The 20,022-nt window shown below is 51.4% G+C and overlaps 7 protein-coding genes across 7 annotated transcripts; 1 reads left to right on the top strand and 6 right to left on the bottom strand.

Moving 5' to 3' along the window:
- Window positions 1–857: 857 nt before the first annotated feature.
- On the top strand, window positions 858–1,539 carry ASPSYDRAFT_129046 (uncharacterized protein; the record flags this gene model as incomplete). Its single annotated transcript, XM_040840516.1, has 3 exons — window positions 858–920; window positions 984–1,292; window positions 1,375–1,539. The coding sequence occupies 3 exons, from the start codon at window positions 858–860 to the stop codon at window positions 1,537–1,539; spliced, it is 537 nt and encodes a 178-aa protein (XP_040705948.1).
- Window positions 1,540–2,763: 1,224 nt separating this feature from the next.
- Window positions 2,764–3,852, bottom strand: ASPSYDRAFT_145617 (glycoside hydrolase family 16 protein; the record flags this gene model as incomplete). The annotated part of the gene is made up of 2 exons (XM_040841542.1): window positions 2,764–3,445; window positions 3,503–3,852. 2 exons carry the CDS (start codon window positions 3,850–3,852, stop codon window positions 2,764–2,766), a joined length of 1,032 nt encoding a protein of 343 aa, XP_040705947.1.
- Window positions 3,853–5,182: 1,330 nt separating this feature from the next.
- ASPSYDRAFT_85836 (CORVET complex membrane-binding subunit VPS8) lies at window positions 5,183–10,064 on the bottom strand (the record flags this gene model as incomplete). The annotated part of the gene is made up of 3 exons (XM_040851569.1): window positions 5,183–9,153; window positions 9,220–9,655; window positions 9,717–10,064. 3 exons carry the CDS (start codon window positions 10,062–10,064, stop codon window positions 5,183–5,185), a joined length of 4,755 nt encoding a protein of 1,584 aa, XP_040705946.1.
- Window positions 10,065–10,937: 873 nt separating this feature from the next.
- Window positions 10,938–12,539, bottom strand: ASPSYDRAFT_55067 (SEC14 family lipid-binding protein; the record flags this gene model as incomplete). The annotated part of the gene is made up of 5 exons (XM_040848972.1): window positions 10,938–11,069; window positions 11,100–11,534; window positions 11,599–11,979; window positions 12,045–12,186; window positions 12,289–12,539. The coding sequence occupies 5 exons, from the start codon at window positions 12,537–12,539 to the stop codon at window positions 10,938–10,940; spliced, it is 1,341 nt and encodes a 446-aa protein (XP_040705945.1).
- Window positions 12,540–13,108: 569 nt separating this feature from the next.
- ASPSYDRAFT_85834 (putative transcription factor (Snd1/p100)) lies at window positions 13,109–15,952 on the bottom strand (the record flags this gene model as incomplete). The annotated part of the gene is made up of 2 exons (XM_040851568.1): window positions 13,109–15,619; window positions 15,815–15,952. 2 exons carry the CDS (start codon window positions 15,950–15,952, stop codon window positions 13,109–13,111), a joined length of 2,649 nt encoding a protein of 882 aa, XP_040705944.1.
- Window positions 15,953–16,471: 519 nt separating this feature from the next.
- Window positions 16,472–17,430, bottom strand: sod1 (superoxide dismutase SOD1; the record flags this gene model as incomplete). The annotated part of the gene is made up of 4 exons (XM_040848971.1): window positions 16,472–16,494; window positions 16,553–16,649; window positions 16,703–17,034; window positions 17,418–17,430. 4 exons carry the CDS (start codon window positions 17,428–17,430, stop codon window positions 16,472–16,474), a joined length of 465 nt encoding a protein of 154 aa, XP_040705943.1.
- Window positions 17,431–18,413: 983 nt separating this feature from the next.
- Window positions 18,414–19,575, bottom strand: ASPSYDRAFT_55064 (sedoheptulose-7-phosphate:D-glyceraldehyde-3-phosphate transaldolase TAL1; the record flags this gene model as incomplete). Its single annotated transcript, XM_040848970.1, has 4 exons — window positions 18,414–18,650; window positions 18,710–19,093; window positions 19,147–19,461; window positions 19,540–19,575. 4 exons carry the CDS (start codon window positions 19,573–19,575, stop codon window positions 18,414–18,416), a joined length of 972 nt encoding a protein of 323 aa, XP_040705942.1.
- Between the last annotated feature and the right edge of the window lie 447 nt (window positions 19,576–20,022).

The following is a 20,022-nucleotide window of genomic DNA, read 5'->3' as shown; positions in this document are numbered from 1 at the left end:
GTACTGAATGTTTCATACTCATTACTCTGTCTGTCTCTATATCGTAAGCACCCAGACAGTAAGTCAATCACCGATTGGCCGCTTCTTAGAATAGAAACACCAAGATATCCCAAATATTTGTAGCCTGTACCGTCAATGAGACTTCCTGAGGTCCTCTCTCTAGCTTCTGAACTGTCCTTCTTTAAAATCTTACACATCTCATCTCTGCCCTGCAACAGTCACCCATACTTCAACATCACCTGGGTTTCAGCCATCCAGATCGCGCACATAAAAGACCAATCATCGGAATAAACAATCGGTTTCACTTCCTATGCACGGGAGTCCATATGGACGGGCCCGTGCAGCTTACCCAGTGTGGCATTCTTCTGAAGAATTCAACTACACAGTATACTGTGCTTTTTGGCCAGTGTCTGTTGGTGCTGTGCATAGTGTATTCATTTCATACCAGTTGTGGCTGGCATTCGATACACAGCATGGTTCACTGCGCCCAATAGGAAACAAGAAAGTTATCACAGAAGATACTGTCTATTGCCTGGGTCTGGTATCTATGGTTTTGGCTGTGCATGGATAATGGCCCAGGCTCCTTCTGTAGTGAAGGTGGATTGTAATGATCCACTGAATCTGCGCTTGTTATTGATGGCTTCACCCAACAGTTGTGCTATTTTTGTCCAGCTCAGGCTGTTGATTGTTTTGTTGGGGAGCATTTCTAAGGCATAAAAACCCCCCTTTGGCCCGCTGCGCTCCTTGAGATCCGCAATCATCTCTCAGATCTCGCAGACCCGTGGAAACTTTTACCGCTTCATTCAACTCAATTCGAGACACCCTCATCTTTTGAAAAAGCTCTCCTAACTTCGACCATGTTCCGACCTTTCTATACCGTTTTCGTGGCTCTGCTTGCCCTCATGCAGGTGGCCATGGCTGTATGTACTTACTTATCTTACTTATCTACCCAAACTTGACTTAACAAAAGTAATACCTTCTAGGCTCCTACCGCCAGCTTCGACATTACCTCACTCGAAATCGATAGCCAGGACCTGGACCTCTCAGTCGCCGCAAATTCGGATATCAAAGAGGCCAGAGCCAAAGCCAGAGCGGCCCTTCCCAGCCATGAAGAGGTTATATGCAGGGCCAACGACCACAGTCCACACCTCGTGGATGTCCAGGCAGGAATGCGAGCATTGCGTGCCAAAGGAGGCCAAGTCGTGATCAAAGAGGGCACGTCGACATTTGGTCTCTGTGACGTACCGGTGGAGGGCCGTGTCAAACATTCTGCTATATGGGTGTGCAACCGGGTATGTTGAATCTACTATTCTAATTTTGCTTTACCCAGAAAATAACAAATTCCTAACTGACTAACTTGGTTTATAACTACAGACTGGAAGGGATAGCTTAACCCTATCGTCGTACAGCGTGGTTGCCGATGCTGCGCAGTTGATTGTCGATGAGTGCAAGAAACAAGGCGCATACCCCATGATTGAAGGTGAAGTCAGGTTCTCGGATGGTTGGACAGCAAGCGTCCGCCCAAACCTCTTTCAGTAGACTACGTGCTACCTTTACTAGAAAGAGTTACCGGCCTCTGCTTCTACTCAGGTCCATCATGATCCCGGACTAGAATTTGGCAAGGTCACTCTCTTCCAGGGAGTAAACTGAAGGTTGCGCTTGTTTTGACGTCAAAAGGCAGTGAACCAATAAGGGAACTGGGCATATGGCCTGGGGACTGGGTATTGTTCATTAGTTAGAAGTGCGCATATGCTGTCAATGGCAACGGCCTCCTAAATCAACGGATCTGTCTTTTGTCCCCTGGTCTGATCGGTATCTATCTGCGTAGTCCTGATTTACCTTAGCTTCATAGCGAATATTTCCACCACTTAGGTTTATGATAGGTGCTGACTTTTGAAGCTCTTGCCTTGGCGACTCACTATACTAGTAATGCGTATAAGACGACTCGAGTTCACTTGCGAACTCCCTCTTCAGCAGATTAACAAGCTACCTGGTCATCAGTCGCTCCCTCCTTCCTTTAACTCCTGCCAGCCACAGTCTCCTCTCCAGTTTACCACAACTGCGTTTTGGTAGGAAAGAACAACCGACTCCCTCGCACCTTCCCGGACTAAAATTGGTGTTAGCATTCTAGGAAGGCACGACTGGTTACCCAATCCCTCCGTAAGAGGAAAGGCCCTTTTCTTACCACCTCGCTAGTATATACAATGTGGCTTGTTATTGCCGCCATATGGATCTCGCCGGGACCGCTGGAAGCTCCTGCCTATCCTGATGTGATATGTGGGTGGGCGGCCCGGCAGCAGTCGCACCTTCCCGCCTCAGACATGTTTTACATAAGTGGAGGATGATGGACTTGGGCGGCTAATGGGTGAATTACCGTTGTAAATGGAGCGGTCTCTACGGTGTAGAGCTGTCGGGAGGATAACGAATATACTTTCTTTGGGCACCGTTTAAATTTTAATAGGATGATAGGTTTCCAACTTTTGTTCAAGCACATTGTGTAGGATCATTGAGCCGTGACTATGTACATGAACTCGCAGCCCCACTCCCCGAGCCAACTATATACAGCATGGAGGAAGTATATTCAACATAGAAAGCCAAATCAGATCAAGACCAATGCAAACAATCTCAACTACAAGCCAACGGGGTATATAATATCTCCTAAGTATGCATGCAAGCCATACATACCTTGCAGAAAAAAAAAAAAAAAAAAAAGAAGAAGAAGCGAAAGTGTCACCAATCACAGGATTTCAGAATTTCAGAATTTCAGAGGGTTCCAGCCCGAGCCCTCAATGACTTACGCGGGAACCCGCGGGCCTTGGGGCGCTCCACCTCCTCAACACCGCGCTTCGACGCAGCTCCGTCCTGGTAGACCTTCAGGGAGTTGATATCCCAGTACGCCTCCTCAAACGCGGCCGGGTTATTCGAGACAAAGTCCTCGCAGCTCCCGCCGTTGTTAGCCGAGCAGGTACCGCTCCCCCAAACGGCGCCGGCCCAGTCACCACAGAAGGTGATGTCGAAAATAATCTGCATGTCCCCGAAGTGGGACTCTATGTCGCAGCCGCCTGCGAATCTTCCCGCGGGTGTTCCCCAGGAAGACGGGTCTGGGTTTCCAGACCCAATGTCTTCGGGGACGGAGGAGCGAGGGAAGAACCAGATTGAGATTGCGTCCCCGGTCCATTCTGTTGCGTATACGCCGCCGCTGCCAGAGTTGAAACCGGCCCCGTAGGATTCGGTGCTATCGGACTGGATGCCGCAGCCGGCGTTGGTATCCTGGCCCTCCGCGTTGACGAAGCAGTTGGAGGTGAGGAGGCTTCCTGAGAAGCCAGAGTCGTCAATGTTGCAGCCATCGCTGGTGTGCAGGGCCATTTGGTTTTTGGTGGCGTCGTTGACGCCCTCGATGATGTCAACCTCGCCGCCATTGGGCCAGTCGGGTCCAAGAAGCCAGCTAAATGACAGTCAGTATCTGCAAAGTGTTTTAGGCGTGGAGGGCCAAGTGTCTTACAAAGCGGGCCAGGTACCGCAGCCAGTGGGCATGTGGCCTAGATCGAGGATGAAGAGGCCATGGTGGTAGGTCTGGGTGCTTGATAGACGCACACTCTGGCGTCCATCGGGGGCGTTATTGGTGTGGTCTACACCCATATGAACCGATGAGCCGGTAGAGATCAACTCTCCGCTCTGCGCAGTGTCTCGATCCACGTATTTGACATGACCATTGGTCGGGTCACTGTCGGTAAAGAAATCAAACTTGTCAAAAAACACATCAGGAGTATAGTCGTCCTGGAGTACATAGGCAGCACTAGCGAGCTCAGCTGCTAGGGCCACGACTGGGAGCAAGGTAGAGGTAAGGCGCATTTTAGAAATACAAGCAATGTATGGATAAACGGTAAAGGCAAACTAGTTGCAGCCAAAGTGATGCAAGCTGGAAAAAGGAGTGTGAAGATAGGCAATATAAGGAGTGGCAGCACAAAGCTTTTACTCTTCGGACGAGCTGAAGACGGATGAATGGATGAAGATAGGCCATGACCAGCAGAGCGCTTTCAGAGCTTATATACACCAGTTTGCAAGCCCCCCGGTTGAAAGAAAGCGGCATAGACAAAACCATAGAGGTATCATCGACCACGATTCAGGCACCGGACCCGGTCTTGGGACTGGACCCCGGGCCAAAGCCTAATTGTTGGCATGCCGACTGCATATTCGAGTGGAATTCCCCAAGCCGCAACCGGATTGGACGAAACCTAGATTGCAAGCATGGGGGTGAAGGGGCCACAAGCCGCGCGAAGGCGGTCTCGGGGCATATGTCCGTGAAGCAGAGCACTATCGGCTCTATGAAGGGCACATTTGTCCAGAGGGATGTGACAACAAGGGCCTCAGGAACACCGGGTCGACCCATGACGGTAAATCGCAGCTTCCAATGAGCGTTGTCACCCAAGCCGGACGGCGCCAAGGATCGACTCTAAACTGCCTGAAATCAGCACGGGGGAAGCGCACGTTTCAGGCCAAGGCGATTCACTCACTCATGGATATCGGTTTAGCGCTTCTCCCTCCTTTGGTCCTTTCCTTAGCGCCAGTCACAACCCCGTGCCAGGTTACTTTGTCTGAATCGCTAGCATCTTGCAGGGGGATCACGGAGTGGGTGTGCCGAGTCGACTATGTAACCATGGGGAAATCGGATGATTAGGGCATCTGCAGATCTTCGAATGTGACTGGAGAGAAAGACACACTGGGGCGGTGATTGGTGGTGCGGGAGATGAGAGGAGGGCGAGCGGAAGAATGTCGAAGAGTCAAGCTTTCGCTCGATCACGACGGCAAGCGGCCTGGGTGCCTGATTCGGCCTGCTGATCGCCTGCGCCATCGTGACTATTCCGCTTCCTCTGGCTGTCCCGGCGCCGGCGTTTCTCATCATCGGATCCTGCCCAGAAATATTTCTCTCTGCGGTTCTAGGGTCTAGACACCTTGGGTTGGGGGCCAAAAGGTTTAGGGCTCGGGCATGAGATCCTTAATTCTCCGGAGCCACTCTAGACTTCCAGATCATCGATTATCACAGGGGGGAGACTTCCGGCAATGCCGACAGTACGGAGTAGATGGATAACGCCTAAGTGGACTATACTAGCAATAGGGGTGACAGTGGTAATGTAACATAAAAAAGAAATTCATATCGGCTCAAAGTCAACACGCAAAACGCTTATGCTTGGTCGCTATGTACAGGACAAACAGGACAGATCAACATCTCCCATTCACCGTGATGTTGTTTTTGTCGTGCTGGGCGTGACTGACCGATATCCAGCAGACACTGGCGATGGTAGAGGTGTCGGCAGGAGAAGACAACCACCGGTCCCGGGGTCACCCCAGCCCCCTCTTCATGAAGATTCGTTGCAGAACTGCTCGTGGCCCGGTCCATGTGCTCATCAAGGTGGTGCAACGGCGGACTGGCAGGGGAGGAGACTACTGCAGCTTTCCCTTTTCCTCGAGCTGACGACGGGTCAACCCGACCTTCTAACTGTCGCGCGAGGCGGTGCTGTTTCAAATCGGTTTGACGTGTCTCCCAAGCATGCCATTGCTGAGCACCGACTCCGGGACCCCAGATACGCTGCCGGCAGATTTCGCACACTTGGCCACGAGGCCGCCATCCCCTTTGGCGTAATTGTGTCACCTCATCGACATGGACAAACAGATCGCGATCTAGCATTCCGTTGGCTAGGGATAGCATTGATTTCTCATAGGTGTAGGCCGAGAACACGGACGCAAGGACAGCTCGTAACTCAAGAAGTGATGGAGACCAACGCGCTGCCCTAGTTAGGAAGGCGCGTAAGATACGAAGGAATGTGACATCGTTGCGTTCGCCAGTTGCCGGGCCTGGGCCGCTAGTTCGAACTGTGCTCGAAAGTAGTATGGTAAAGACTTGCTGCACCAGGGTTCGAAACGATGAGACGAGCTGAGCAGCGTTGGCACCCAGGGGGGAAGTCGAAGTTGTAATTGTTGTCACTTCCCCATTCGCCGGGCCGCGCTGAATCTGCGCAAAGACGCTACTGGCAATACGAACAACACCTTCGAGCAAGTCGAGCCAAAGCTCCTCGTCAAAGGACAGTGGCTGCTGCAAGGCATTCTTGCCCCCACCGTTCCGCTCGATGCTACGCGAATTTTTGGCCGTTTTGCTTTGGCCTTGGCAAAGCCACGTTCCAACCTTCGCGTATTTGTTCAGGGATTCTAGAAGATCTTCAATTGCTTCGGCCGTAGTGGCCGAGTCTGGAGCATCCTGCAAGCTCCGTAGAATCCCCACCAGCCCCGACTCAAGCGTCTTCAGATGCGCGATGAGACGGTCCATTGCCCCTCTCACTTGACCCTGTCTAGCCAGGAGAATGACAGCAGCGTCCACCACCCCACTTTCCTCCATAGAGGGAAGCAGTTCCTCAAGTCTTATGTCTCCCTCCCTGAGCGTGTCCACGAAGTTGGCTACCTGGGTGGGATCGTGCCTGCAGAGCAGTTGTACGTAACGCTCAACCATCCAGTTTTCAACCGGTCGTAACTGGTGGTTTTCCAGCGAGCGCAATGATCGTTGCTCGACAATGACATCCAGATATTGATACTGGCTGTAACTGGTGTTTTGCAATGCCTTGATAAACGTCGCATGGGTCTCTGGCGCGAAATCTCGCATAGTTTGCGCCGCCATGCGAACGTCTATCGCAGCGATATCGAGGGCATTGGCCTCAACCACGTCAATGACAGCCTGCCTTTGCTTCTTGCCCAGGTTAGAACCAGGGCGAAGGCAGTCTTGAAGACAGGTAAATATTTTAACTCGCTCATTCGGATCTTCCAAGTATGTGAGGACGAGCTCTGGGAACTGTTTCTCAGATCGATAAGTGGACTTGAGGATCCTGAAAAATCGTGCATCTCGGAAGAGTGGGATCATCTGCTGGATGTTTGGCGGATGGTAGAAAGACAAAAGATACTCTGCGCTCAACTCGCAGTCTTCCACCATTTCATCATTTGGATATAGGCACAGGCGCTCGAGAATTTGATGCAGAGTGGTACCAGAGAGCAGTATGTATTGCGGGTATTTGGGAATATTCCGAGCAATGAACATATCCAGGTAGATCGTGTCGGAGGTCTCAAAAGCAGTCGCAGTCATAGTTTGAAGAAGAACGCTAATCAGATACTGTCGATTGATAGAAACCCCATGATGAGGAACCCCATCTGGATCCTGTTCATTCAAAAAGCTATCCTCAAACGCTTCGTTCAACATACTCATGAAGCTAGACGTGTCGAATTTCAATAGTACCTCAAGTGGCGAGAAGTTTTCGTACGTTCCAGAGAACAGATAGTTGTACAATGTGCTCTTTGCTCGAGAGGCTTCGACATCGTCCATATCGTTGCCTGTCGGGTATGAACGGGATGTGAGAATGAAAGAAAGGTATGGAAATATTTTCATCGCATTCGTGTAGCGTTCGAGCTCATCAGCCGAATCGCCATTGGTCATAGAATGCTGGGAAGGAATGAGACCGATTAGCTCCTGCAGCGGTCCGACGTAATCCTCTAGACATTTATTCCAGACGTGTATGAATGCATCGTAGAGATTGTGTTGCTTGCAAAGTGTGGTCACCTGGTCAATATCCATCGTGCTAGTGTCAAGCAGACAAATGATCTCTTCCAGTTGGCTGGGTGTATGAGTAACGCCAAAGTGCTTGATCAAGGCTTTAACAGCAGTTGGGGGCAGAGATAGCACTGTCCCCTCAACAATAAACGGTTCTAACGCGTCGAGGAAGGCTCCCTCGGATTCATTCTCCTCATACCAATTGAAGACCTCACCCCACATGAACTCCTCGTCGGCCATGCAGACACAGGCGTTAATAGATACTTCAGCTAGTTCTTCCAACTGTTGACGCTCGAGTCGGTCATTGGGTGCCTCCGCGTTGCGCCCAAAGGCATACTTCAATGAAGCAGACATCATTTCAAGGAGCTTTTCCCTCACAATAGGTTGTCTTAAAGAATCTTCATCCGGAAGTCCGACAGTAAGCTTCTCCGAATTTCCGCTATAATAGGCAGTAGCTTGGCGAAGGGCTCCGATAAAATCGCCAGCCTCCATGATCGCAAGCAGCCTGTCTGCCCAGTTTGAGAGGCTACCAATTAGGAGTTCGTTATAGCCGAGCATAAATAATCGCCCCTTGTAGGAGCGGAAGCTCATATAAAAAGCGTCGGCCACAACTCCATGCATGGAGGTATCCTCTTCATTCAACTGCTCAACTAGCGAGTGGAGCTGAGCTGAGAACAGGTCAACATGGTAGATATGTCGGTTGAGAAGATCAACAGCATTGGTCACGCGCATTGTATGGTCTTCTACAATGAGTAATTGCTGCGTGATGGTAAGAACTGCCAACACTGAACGACTCAACCACTGAACGGCCACAATAGCTTCATCTGCCCTCCATCTGCATCGCGGTCGGAATTCTAAACTGGGAGGGCGGTCCTTGGATGATGTTTCATCCTCCACCTCAAGAACATCCAATACGGTCAGCACGTTTGACCAGCAATAAACGAGTTTCGTCTTGGAGATTTGCGAATCTTTCCCCTTCAGTCTGATGGCTGGGAACCATGCAAGAGCACCCGTCATCGCTCCATGGGCGGCGACCTCTTTCGGGCGCGGCGATTTGTGCTGAGTCTGCGCTACCGGCGTTGTAGAAACTATAACCAGGAGATACGGCGTAAGCATGGCAACCAAGCCAAGAGAATCCGTCGGCTGCTCGACATTTCCCAAGGGAAGAGGCGAAAATGCGAGTACAGAACTTGGCTTCCGCGGTTTACTGATCTCTAACGTTGGTTGGGGATAGCGACCTAGTACCCTTGTTGTTTTCACCGTCCGGCCGACTGCACCCATGCCGCGAGTCGCTAAATGGGAAAAAGCCATTCCTCGCTTGTCAGCTGAAACCAGTGCGGTGCGCCTCGTCCCTAGAAATCCCAAGTGTATTACCGCCGACCCGGCAATGTGGCCGTCAGATGCCCGTATCTCAACCTGGTTCACAGGTATGGGCTGGATGTGAAGGAAAGGCCGCGCAGGCCTCAATATCTCCCAGGTGAATATATCCCCCGAAACATGGCCCGCGGCGACAGTCGAATGATCCGCAGACAGCGCCAGTGACTGGATCGCTCCGCATTCTACAGCTAAACGTAGGGAATTATAGTCAGCACAATCCCGACGGTATTCCCAGCATTTTATTCATGTCATACCGTTTGTTCCCTGTCCAATAACACCCTTTAAGTTCTGTTGGTAATCAAACACCAAGACAATCCCTCTTGAGGTCCCAATAACAATAGAGGTAGAGACTACCATGCACGTAGGAGACCCAAAATTCCGCTTGCCGACCTCCGAGAATGCTTGTCCAGTTATCTTTCTTAGTTTTGTCCAGCGCACAACCTCCCAAGGATCCTGGGGTACATCAGGGTCAGAGTCAAAGGTGGCCGGTGATAAACGGCTTGTCAGGGAGGACTTCCGCGAGTGTATTTGTGTAAGGAAGGGTGATGACGGCCGAATGCTACCGGGCGATGAGGACAACCTCGACTGGAACCGAAGGTCAAAGGGACGATGCGATGGGCTGGGACCGGGTCGAGGGGAGGAGCCACGAAATGCGAGCGCACTACTACTTGGCGACGATTGAATAGATCCCTATTACATTTAAGAAATTAGCTTAGTCCTCCGATTAAGAAACGACCTGACTACTACTCACCCGCAACGACGGTGTATCATCCGGATTGGAACCAATATCATCAGCGTCATCAGGCGAGCCCATCTGCGCGAGACGGGCCTTCGGGGTCGACGGCGACGAAGGAACTTCATCCGAGTCGACTTGATCGGGGACGGTGCCAGCTTTCCCCGAAACATGATTCTGGCTGGCCAGATCGGGGATATCCTCCTCTATATGTGCAATTGAGCCATCCTTCAAGTCCTCCGGAGGAATGCCATCCTCAATAACGCCATTGCTTGCCGCCGCCGGAAGGTGTTCGTCCTCGGCCTGTCCCAAGTCGAGGTCGTCCTCTCGGGCCCAGTCATCGCGGCCCTCGATCGTGGAGCTCATCAGCGGTGTGTCCGAATGCTCATCTCTTCATACGCGCGCGAGTCAAGATATCGATAGCAAGGTACGCGCCGGGCGGAGGACGCTTGGAGTTCAAGTTGTGTCCAAGAATCGTTGGATGGGGTTGAAAGCGAACTGGCGGAACCGTACTCAGTAGGTGGGTGGAAGGCGGTGCCTAATCTTAGTGCAAGGCTGGAATGACAGAATGGCGGAAATATCCCCTGGCGCCCGAGAGATAGACTATGAACGCACCAAACCTGGGAAGGAGCACGAGCCGCGGAGTGATTGGAGATCGTCGAGAGGGAGAGCGGAGGGAGTTGGAGGCTGTGCGGCTGCGCGGCTGCTTGGAGCTTCCATTCCGTGGTTTGTCGGCAGTGCTCCTGGGGCGGAACCAGAGGCCCACTGACAGATGCCTTCTTGCGCCCTGTGGTTTTGCATATGCGTCTGCATCATGAAGAGTCGAATGGATAATACCCACAAATCTCGTCTTTACTCCGATAGCCAATTAAGAGCTGGGCAACCAGGGAACGCCTTACATCGAACGTGGGAGCATGAGATTTGAAGCCTGAGGCACTCAGCGCCCATGGGCCTGGAGAAAATATATAGTCTGCGCGGATCAAAAATGAAAATTTTAACGGCAAACTTAGACATTTTAAATATCCATCCTTAGTAATAAAAGATGAACTTGAAATATCAGGTAGTATTCTATATGATAAACCATAGCTAAACAGACAAAATGGTTCAAACCGGAAAGAGGATGATAGGGTATGTATCTATGCAGCAAGCTATGACAAAAACAGAGCCAACATGAAAAAGCGTCAAGTACTCATGTTGGTACTATTAGCAGTAAATTTATGTTTTAGGAAGTAAATGCGTTCAGGCGGACACCGTCTGGGTAGGAAGGGTAGTGTTGGTGCCGCCATTGGTGAGAGGCTCAGTCTCACCCTCGGGTTTCGTCGCGGCGCCGTTTTCAGTGGCCTTCTCAGTGACCTTTTCTGAAGCTTCCTTCTCTTCAGTGACTGGAGTAGATTCGTCTACAGCGGGTTGCTGTTCTTCTTCATTATCCTTGGGCTTGGCCGCAGCGGCCTCTTTCTCTTCCGCAAGCTTGGACTTGGAAACGGGAATGGAGGACTCTCTAGCCTTTCCATTCTCCTTGCCGATAATATCGACCCTGTCGCCCTTGAAGAGAACCGGGCCCCTGATGAAGTTTGGCTTGGTTTGATCCTCTTCCGGCGCGGTCTCAAGCGCGCCGACAAGTTCACGAGCCGGCTCGTCGAGATAGGGCATATCCCCCCATTTCCAATCGAGCTCCCCGCCATATTGCTTGGGAATGCTCGACGGATCCATGAACGAGGAGAGAGTGGGAAGGACTTCGGAGGCAGAAAGGATGAAGATCTTCGACGTGGTGCCTGGATCGAACCAACGTTTGATCCAGCCCCAAACGGTTGGGAAGAAGGCGGGAGCGCCAATAATCTAGTCGGATTAGTGTCTCAGTCAAAATGGTATTTTGGAACGACTCTGGGAGGGGGTGGCTCACGAAAATGCGGTCTAAAGTTTCGGGGTAATGGGCCGTCGCAAGTACACTGGCGTCCTGCATATGTCCCTTGAGGTTCCAGAACTGCTTCAGTCCAACACCACCGACATCCACAATATTAGTTGAAGCCACAATAGGGGTCTCTGGATGAGGACGAGGTAACTGCGAGCAAAGCGGCATGACGAAATTGAGGAGATTTTCGTAGAGAGCAAATAGGCGCAGGAGACGCTGAGGAACTGAGGAAGACTTATGCGTTTCTGCCGTCGCTTCTGGATTCTCCATAGTCGCGTTATATGCAGCCATGTTCTTGCTATTTAGATGCTGGATCTCAAACACATACACCGGAATACCACGGCGGTCTCGACGCCCGGTCCATTGCGGATACTATAGCCATAGAATTAAAGTTAGGCTCAAACTCACTTTATGCCAAAACGTGCAGCGAAACTCACCATTCTTCTTGCCCTGTCATAAGAGTCCACCTCAATATTCTCGTACAGAGACTCGATAGCGTTCTCCTTGCGCCAGTCCTCCGTATCCTTGAACTGAACCCAGGCACCATCCACGTCGAACTTGCGCGCGCGCAAAAATCGTCTGTTCAGAATACATTAGCTACCGGACAATCCCCAATGCCGCGAACTATGTCCATTGTGGGAAAACAAAACCACAGAATGGAAAGTCAGGAGGCGAACATACAGCAGCGTCGCATCATCATGGCTCGGCTTTTCTCCCTCAACCCCTGGCTTATAGTACCCCTCCTTCTCACAGAACTTCTTAAACTCAGTCAATTTCCCCTCCTGCTCCTCGGTAAGATGGTGCAAGTGGCCCGCGAGCCAGGCATCACTTGCAGCCTGGGACGCAGAGGCCACGGGATCGTTCTTGGGATCGGCGGTGGCGGAATCGCTCTCCGCTTGGCTGTGGTTGGATTTGGTTCTCCACAAAGGCATGGTTTCGACGTGTTATCTCGGATGCAGGAAGGGAGTATAGCAGGGAAAGGAATGGTAGGATGGTCAGCAAAAAAAAGTTGGGCGTGAGATTGGAGTTGGGCTATGGTTGGTCAGCGACTCGGCGGAAGCACAGCTGAAGTGCCAATGTGTTCCTGGCGTTCCGACGATCGGCAGTCGGGCTAGGGCGCGATAGATTTGGCGAGATTTCCGGGGGGAGGGCGCGTTCGCAGTGGCTTGAGAGATAAATAACGAGCGACGTGAAAAGCCAAAAGAAGGAGGACCAGTTAAAGTGAGAGATCGGATGGAAGGAGTTTGGTGAATCTATCGAACCCAGATGGAGGAATCTGCATTAATTATCTGGGGCGATATTGATGAGTCAGCTTATCATTATGCTGAACATCTGATTATGCTGAGGCAAGCAATGCCCGTCTTTACAATGCTGAAGATAATGGAAGTTAAAAAGTCCCAAATGCTGTGCATTTTATACGTTGACCAATGCTAGTAACGTAAGGATATTTGTACATGGGAAAAATTAAGAGGAAGCTGTACGCTTCAAGGCCAAACGCTTCTTAATCCTCAGTCAAATCACCATACTCCCACATGCCACGACGCTCCTGCTTCGCCTCATCTTCCAGAGCACGGAGATTCGATAGCGTCTCACTCGCAGCGCGCTCCCAAGCCTTTAGCTTGCGGGGAATCATAGCCAACCCCTCCCGTGCAATCTCGGAGTTAATGCTCTGGTCGAGGTTCTTGGAGTCTGAGGGGTCGAGTAGGGTAACGTGTAGTGTTCCCTCAGGAGCGACGTAGTCCACGTTCGCAACAAGTTCGCGGTTGTATGTTTGTTCTTCGAGGAAAGCAACTGCATCCTGGAGGTAGTCGGGAGAAACAGGGAATTGGAGGAATGAGAGAACGGCGTCTACTGCCTGGGGACGAAGGGTCTGGGTGGAGAACTGGGGTTGGCTGAGCGGACGAAGACGAGACCAAGGCAGAACTTCCGAGTTTCCAAAGTCAATGTAGACAACCTCTGCCTGTTGCTTCTCGCGGTCGTTACGGCGCACCTTGGCACGGTACCACTCGCCGTCTTCAGTGAATTTAGCGGCCACAAAATCACCAGCCTTGGGTGGACCAGGAAGAGGCTTTTCGTTTGCCTTGTTGAGATGGAAAGATCGGAATGCACTCATCAGTTCTGTCAATGCCGAAGTACCTGTTCCGATCTGTTGCAGCTTCACTCGCGCAGTAGCAGGGTCAACGTAGGTGACAATCACATCACGGTAGTCCTTGCGGCGTGAAGTGGTTTCAGCTTCAACAGCGCTGCTGTTGGCGGCCTCCTCCTCTTCTTCTTCGGCTTCCTTGCTGGGGTCCCAGTCGTGCCAGAGACCCTTACGGGCTTCCTTAGCCCGTTGCTCAGCGGCGAAGTATTCCGTCGCGTTGCCAGACTGCTCTGCAGAGTAAGCATGAACAGTAGCGAAACCCTCCTCGAGTAGAACCTTGGTGAAGTTTTCCTTATTCACATAGAGGGTACCAATGAATCCGCCGACTTTGTCGATGGTCTCAACGTCGATTTCAACGTCACGCTGCATGCAGCGTCGGTTTGCCAGCTCGTGGGCTTCATTACCGAAGGGCTCAGAAGCATCGCCAGGGTTACGGGCCGATCGGGGAGCCCGGATACCAGAAAGGACCAAAGTCAACTTGGCGTTCTCACGGGGAACAAGGACAGTGAAACGGGATCCTGACTTCACGAAGTCGACGATAGCGGGGACCCGCTTCTGACGCTGGAGAATAGAAACTTCCATCTTGGCCTTCTGCACACTTTCAGAGTAGTCCTGGTACTGCTTAACCTTGGGAGGCTTCAATGACCACATGCCCTTTCCATCCTTTTGAGCTTCAGCCTCGGCAATCAGGAGATCATCATATTCGGGAGATCGGTCGTCATCGTCCTGGCGGTGACGGATAACAGAGGCATAACCCGTTTGCACGAGAGCAAGGGCAATGTTTGTGTTACCAAGGACTACAGTGGCCACGTCTCTCTGTTCGTAACCTTCCGTAGCAGGCTTCTTGCCGTTTATGGTAACCTTGACGTGCTTCCCGATGATCTTCTTGCGCAAAAATTCCTTCGCGTCGGCGGCAAACGGAGCTTGATTGGGGTCAGATGGCTTCGGTTGACGAATGCTGCTTAGGCTAATCTTCTTCTCCTGGCCTGCCTTATTCCTGAGGAAGAGAGTGTCCGCGTTGAGCACACGACCAACAATGTAGTCCTGCTCAGCGGCCCCGCCAGCAGGACCCTTAGAAGCGACAAGACCGGTGAAGAGGCCCTTTCGGCCATCCTTGGCGACCTTCTCCGCGCGGCGGAAGTTTGCCATTTCAGCACCAAGGAGGGGAGAGTGGTGATCGTGGCACCGGGCAAGGCCGGACTCAAGGAGGAACTTGGCAATGTTTCCATTCGGGTGGAGGACAGTTGCGATGAGTTGCCCTTGCGGGGTGACGCCCAAAAGAGCCACCTGGACCTTGCGTTGCAGAAGTCTAGATTCAACAAACTGCTGCGCTTCCTCACCGTATGGCTCAGCAGGCTGCTCTTTACCATCGGCACCCGTCCGCTTGGTTGCAGGAGCTCTAACACCACCAACCACAACGACAACCTGAAGGTGTTCCTCTGGGTCAACAAGGAGCCTCAGAACCAGGCGGTCCCCGGTCAAGACTCTCTCAACAATGGCCTCCAAATGCTTATCTTTCCATTCGTCCACCAGAGATTTGCCATCCGCCAGCTCATAGGTAGTATCGATGCGACCGTCAGTCGCGGCCCAGACACCCTTTCCCTCAGTCCTGGCGTGATCCTCCAGAGCGCGGAGTCGTTCGAGCATCGCAACAGTTTCTTCTGTGTCGTCGCTGCGCTTGCCGGCTTCCTCGCGGACGCGACTCCATCCCTCCTGGACGCTGATCTCCGGCAGTGTCACTTCGAAACTTGGAAGCTTGATCTTTCCATATTCGCGTTGCGAGTTCGGAACAGTATACAGGGTCTGGAACTGGATCACCTTTCCAACGAGAAGCTCGCGGAGAAATTCGCGGGATTGGAAAGCGTAAGGCTGTAGAAGCGAAAAAAAGTCAGTAAGGATTAAATAGCAAGATCTAACAGTGTTACGAGCTTGTAATGAGAAAGTTTTCGGGGAAAAGGGAAAAAAGGTAGGGGAAAGGGCCGAAAACATTCGCATTATGTTATTGCCAAAGGCCAGGTATCCTTCCAATAGCTACTTCAAGCGCAGGGATAAAGCAGGGCTCACCTCATCTCCCTCTCTTCGCAGTCTCGGCGCTGAGACATATGCGAGACTCAGAACACGCTCTTGCCCTGGGTTGGTGATATGCGACAAAACAACTGTGTCGCCAGAAAGGACTGACTTCACGCGGGCTTCAAGAGGCATGATTGGGAAGAGAGCGACAGCAATTGGCTAAGGAAAGACTTTTGGGAGAGAACTCAGAGAAGAGCACAGAAGTAAACAAGAGAGAAAATGGGGTCAACCGGAGGGAGACAGAGAGAAATTATTGGTAGAGGTGTGAGTGAGTTGATGTTGGGATGGGGAGCACAACCGGAAACGTGGTTCTAACACTGGCGGAGCTGTGGCGGACTTAGGTCCTGACTTTGTGGGGAGAAGCCTGGCCAGAACAACCACCACCTATAAATTTGTCTCAGGGGTCAAGGCTATTTATTTAGTCCATCCTACAGTCTTCAATGATTGCAACCAATGCATAATTACGATCACGGCCAAAATGGAGATAATCATGACACTATCATTCAATTTGAATGTGGTTAAACTCGCAGCACCTAGCAGTTTTCGACTAACATAACTGAATAGCATTTGCAGAGCAGTTTTGGGCCACCAAGCTTTCATCCTCCACATTATCGTTGAGATTCATCATATCATCATTTTTTAATGGTGCATTTACGCAGCAATGCCGATGACACCTATCAGCATCAATTAGCGTCTCCATTTGAGTTTCCCTCCTTAGGTTCAAATACTCACCGCAAGCGGGGCGAGCACCAGCGTTGCCAGTCTTCTTAGACTCCTCGTTGCCACCGCGGCCGAGGTCATCAGTACCAGCGTGAACGACAAGGGTACGCTATCTCTTGTTAGCACATCGTCAATTGCCATTGAAAAATCGGGATCACATACGCCCAGGACGCTCTCGGCACCGATCAGCTTGATGAGCTTGTCCTGCTTGGAGCCAACGGCGTTGCCCTCGGCATCGGTCTTGAAGTTACCAAGGTCACCGACGTGACGAACCTCATCCTCGGGAGCACCGTGGGTCTTGCCGAAGGGGTTGAAGTGGGGGCCAGCAGAGGTGCAGCCGTTGGTGTTGTCACCGAACTGGTGGATGTGGAAGCCACGCTCAGCGTTGGAATCGTGGCCGGAAACGTTCCATGAGACGGTGGTGGGGGTGTTCTCATCGGCCTGTTCGAAGGTAACAGTGCCGGCGACCTTGGAGTCACCACGGAGGACAGCAACTGAGATCAACAGTGTCAGCCACGTTGCTACACATTTCAAAGATCCAATAACAATGACAATCAGGATCGCCACCCAAAGATCTGGCAAAGATCTGGGGTCGAGATGGGCGAGACCCGTCACCCGGTGATGTTCCTGAGCTTAGACCCAGCGACCGGCATGCGAGAGCAGAGAGCAGGGAGCTAGCCGGAGCCTTTGATCATCCTTGAGCTTATACTAACGCCTCGCAGGGAGTAGGAGACGATGATAGGCTGTCGGTTCAGGGTAGAGCTCAGAAGGTGCTCAAATCTGCTCACACAAGGTCCTCCGGCCACGGTCGATCGTGGGCCCAACCAGGATGAAGGCCAATAACAATGCAATATAGAAGCAGAAGTACGTGACTTACCAGCCTTGACCATTTTGATGGATTTGTGAAGATGGATATTAAAATTGGAAAGGGATGTGAAAGATGGGTTCAAATGGAGTGAGATGTGGAAGTGGGAAGGAAACGGGGGAGAGCGAAGTGGTGAGAAACGAGGGGTAACCTTAAGACACTTGACGAGATTGTCCGAGGACTGGGGGATGCGGATTATTCGACGGGCTTCGATTCTGCCCACAGGCTCGCGGGCTCGTCGACGACAATTCCTGCCAGTCACCTCACAGCTCTTTTCCCCTCTTGGTGGTTTTCGTGAACCACCCCACCTGGCGGCCGTGCCGGAATGACGTTTTCGGTGCTGCTGAGGGGAAGCTCTCGGGAGATTCCTAAGCCGTGCAATCCAGACCTACTCAATTACAGGGCTACACCTAACTCTGAGGAAATTTACCATCATCATGAGGACAATTTTTAACTATCGTGATTGAACGGTAAGAAAATAGCAATAACAACAGTGATAAAATGACCAGTCTTGAGCCGACTCCATCAGCTCAAATTGGAGGTCTCGGACAAGCCCCCACTATAGCATGAGCACTCTCCATCAGAACCAGCTGGCAACATTGTGTCAGTGTAACAATCCTCAGCATAGCTGTCTTGAATTAATGAACTCCATACTGGTTCATATGTCGTAGATCTCAGGTACTACCGCCAATTTTAAGTCGACTGAGCTGAGCAGGTGACTCAAAATGATGGCATCATGGCATTGCTATGGCATTGGAACGGCTCCTGAGGAGCTCAGGATAAGACTCCCGAACCCACTTCCGTCTCGCACGCAATTCCCGTCCTCAATCTCCGACTTATTTCCATGACTACCTTATTTTTTACGAACTCATTGTTAACTGACAGACTCGGCGTTAAAAGGTATAAAACATGGTATTCCGTAAATTCATATCTTCTAAGCAAATTTTTGCAATCGCCAATTTTTACACAAACGAAAGAATCTCAGCGCGGGGCATCCGGTGCCATTCTCTACGCCTGAACCTTCTGCTTAAGGATGTCCTTCAGGGACACGGCATCGGCCGCGAACTTGGAGATACCTTCACGGAGCTTCTCGACGGCCATGGCCTCCTCGTTGAACTCGAAGCGGAACAGAGCCTCATCGTTGAGGTAGCTGCGCTTAGAGATGTCGAGGCCGCTGGCGGAAGAGGAGTCAAGCTTCTTGGGGACGGCGTCCTTGGAGTTGTATAGATCCTCGAGCAGACCGGGCTAGAATCCATGTTAGTAATGGGCATCTAAAACGAATAGGAGGAATGGTTATCACGTACGGAGATTGTCAGGTAGTCACAGCCAGCGAGCTCAGTGATCTCACCAACGTTACGGAAAGAGGCACCCATGACAATGGTCTTGTAGCCGAACTTCTTGTAGTAGTTGAAGATGCTCTGGACAGACTTGACACCGGGATCCTCCTCCTTGGTGTAGTCGCGCTTGTGAGCGGCCTTGTACCAGTCAAGGATACGGCCGACGAAGGGAGAGATGAGGAAGGCACCAGCCTCAGCAGCAGCAATGGCCTGGACAAGGGAGAACATGAGAGTCAGGTTGCAGTTGATGCCGTGCTGGGACTGCAGGATGTGAGCGGCCTGGATACCCTCCCAGGTGGAGGCGATTTTGATGAGGATGCGGTCCTTGGAGATGCCGGCCTCTTCGTAGAGCTGTTTGAAGTTAGCAATGGACTGAAAGGATCAGAAGTGAATCGCTCTCGTACCTTGATGATGTGCAGGGCCTTGTCCACGGAAGCCTTGGTGTCGAAGGAGAAGCGGGCATCGACCTCAGTAGAGACCTTGCCGGGGATGATCTCAAGAATCTTCTTGCCGAACTCAACGAGGAGGTTGTCAAGGGTGGCGTCAACCTGCTCATCGACGGTCTTTCCCTGGGTCTTACCCTTAGCAACGGCAGCATCAATCAGGCTGGCGTATTCAGGCTTCTTGGAAGCAGCAAGGATGAGAGAAGGGTTGGTGGTGGCATCCTGAGGCTTGTACTTGTCAATGGTGGCAAAGTCACCGGAGTCGCAAACGACGACCTAATTGCATAGCATTTTTCGGTTAGCCAACTCTTCAGAAGAAATGAGAGTCATAGTTTCAGGTGAGGGGTAGCTTACGGTGCCAGTGGACTTGAGCTGTTCAAGGGAAGACATTGTGAGTGTAGGAGAGAAGAGTTGATGAAATAATTCGATACAATAGATAGTTGAAGAGAGGTTGAAGAAGGAGAACGGAGATGGCGAGGGGATTCTTAAATGAACTTAAACTAGGAAGACGTGGCGATCTTTGGCCTTGATGTTTTCGTGGTTCACTTTGAGGTCACCTTGAAGAGGGTTGGACATGGTGGGGCTCTGGCTTGGCTTATGACGCTATTAGAACGTTCCGGAGGGGTAACCCATGACTAAGACGCGAGTATTGATGACTGACAGGGCACAACAACAACAACAATAATAATGCAGGATGGCTTGGATAAGAGCTCCTTTTAATAATTGATCTTCATTCCTCATGCGAGTTCACTCACCGGATGGCGCTCATTAATTGCTATACTCATCTATTGTCCGTCAATACTATGCCAAACTATCAGACATCTCCCCGGAGATGCC

Source organism: Aspergillus sydowii (genome assembly GCF_001890705.1).
Source record: "Aspergillus sydowii CBS 593.65 unplaced genomic scaffold ASPSYscaffold_2, whole genome shotgun sequence".
In the NCBI taxonomy this organism is placed as follows: Eukaryota; Fungi; Ascomycota; class Eurotiomycetes; order Eurotiales; family Aspergillaceae; genus Aspergillus; species Aspergillus sydowii.
The sequence above is the reverse complement of the archived record's forward strand: the minus strand, read 5'-3'. Positions and strand labels throughout refer to the sequence as shown.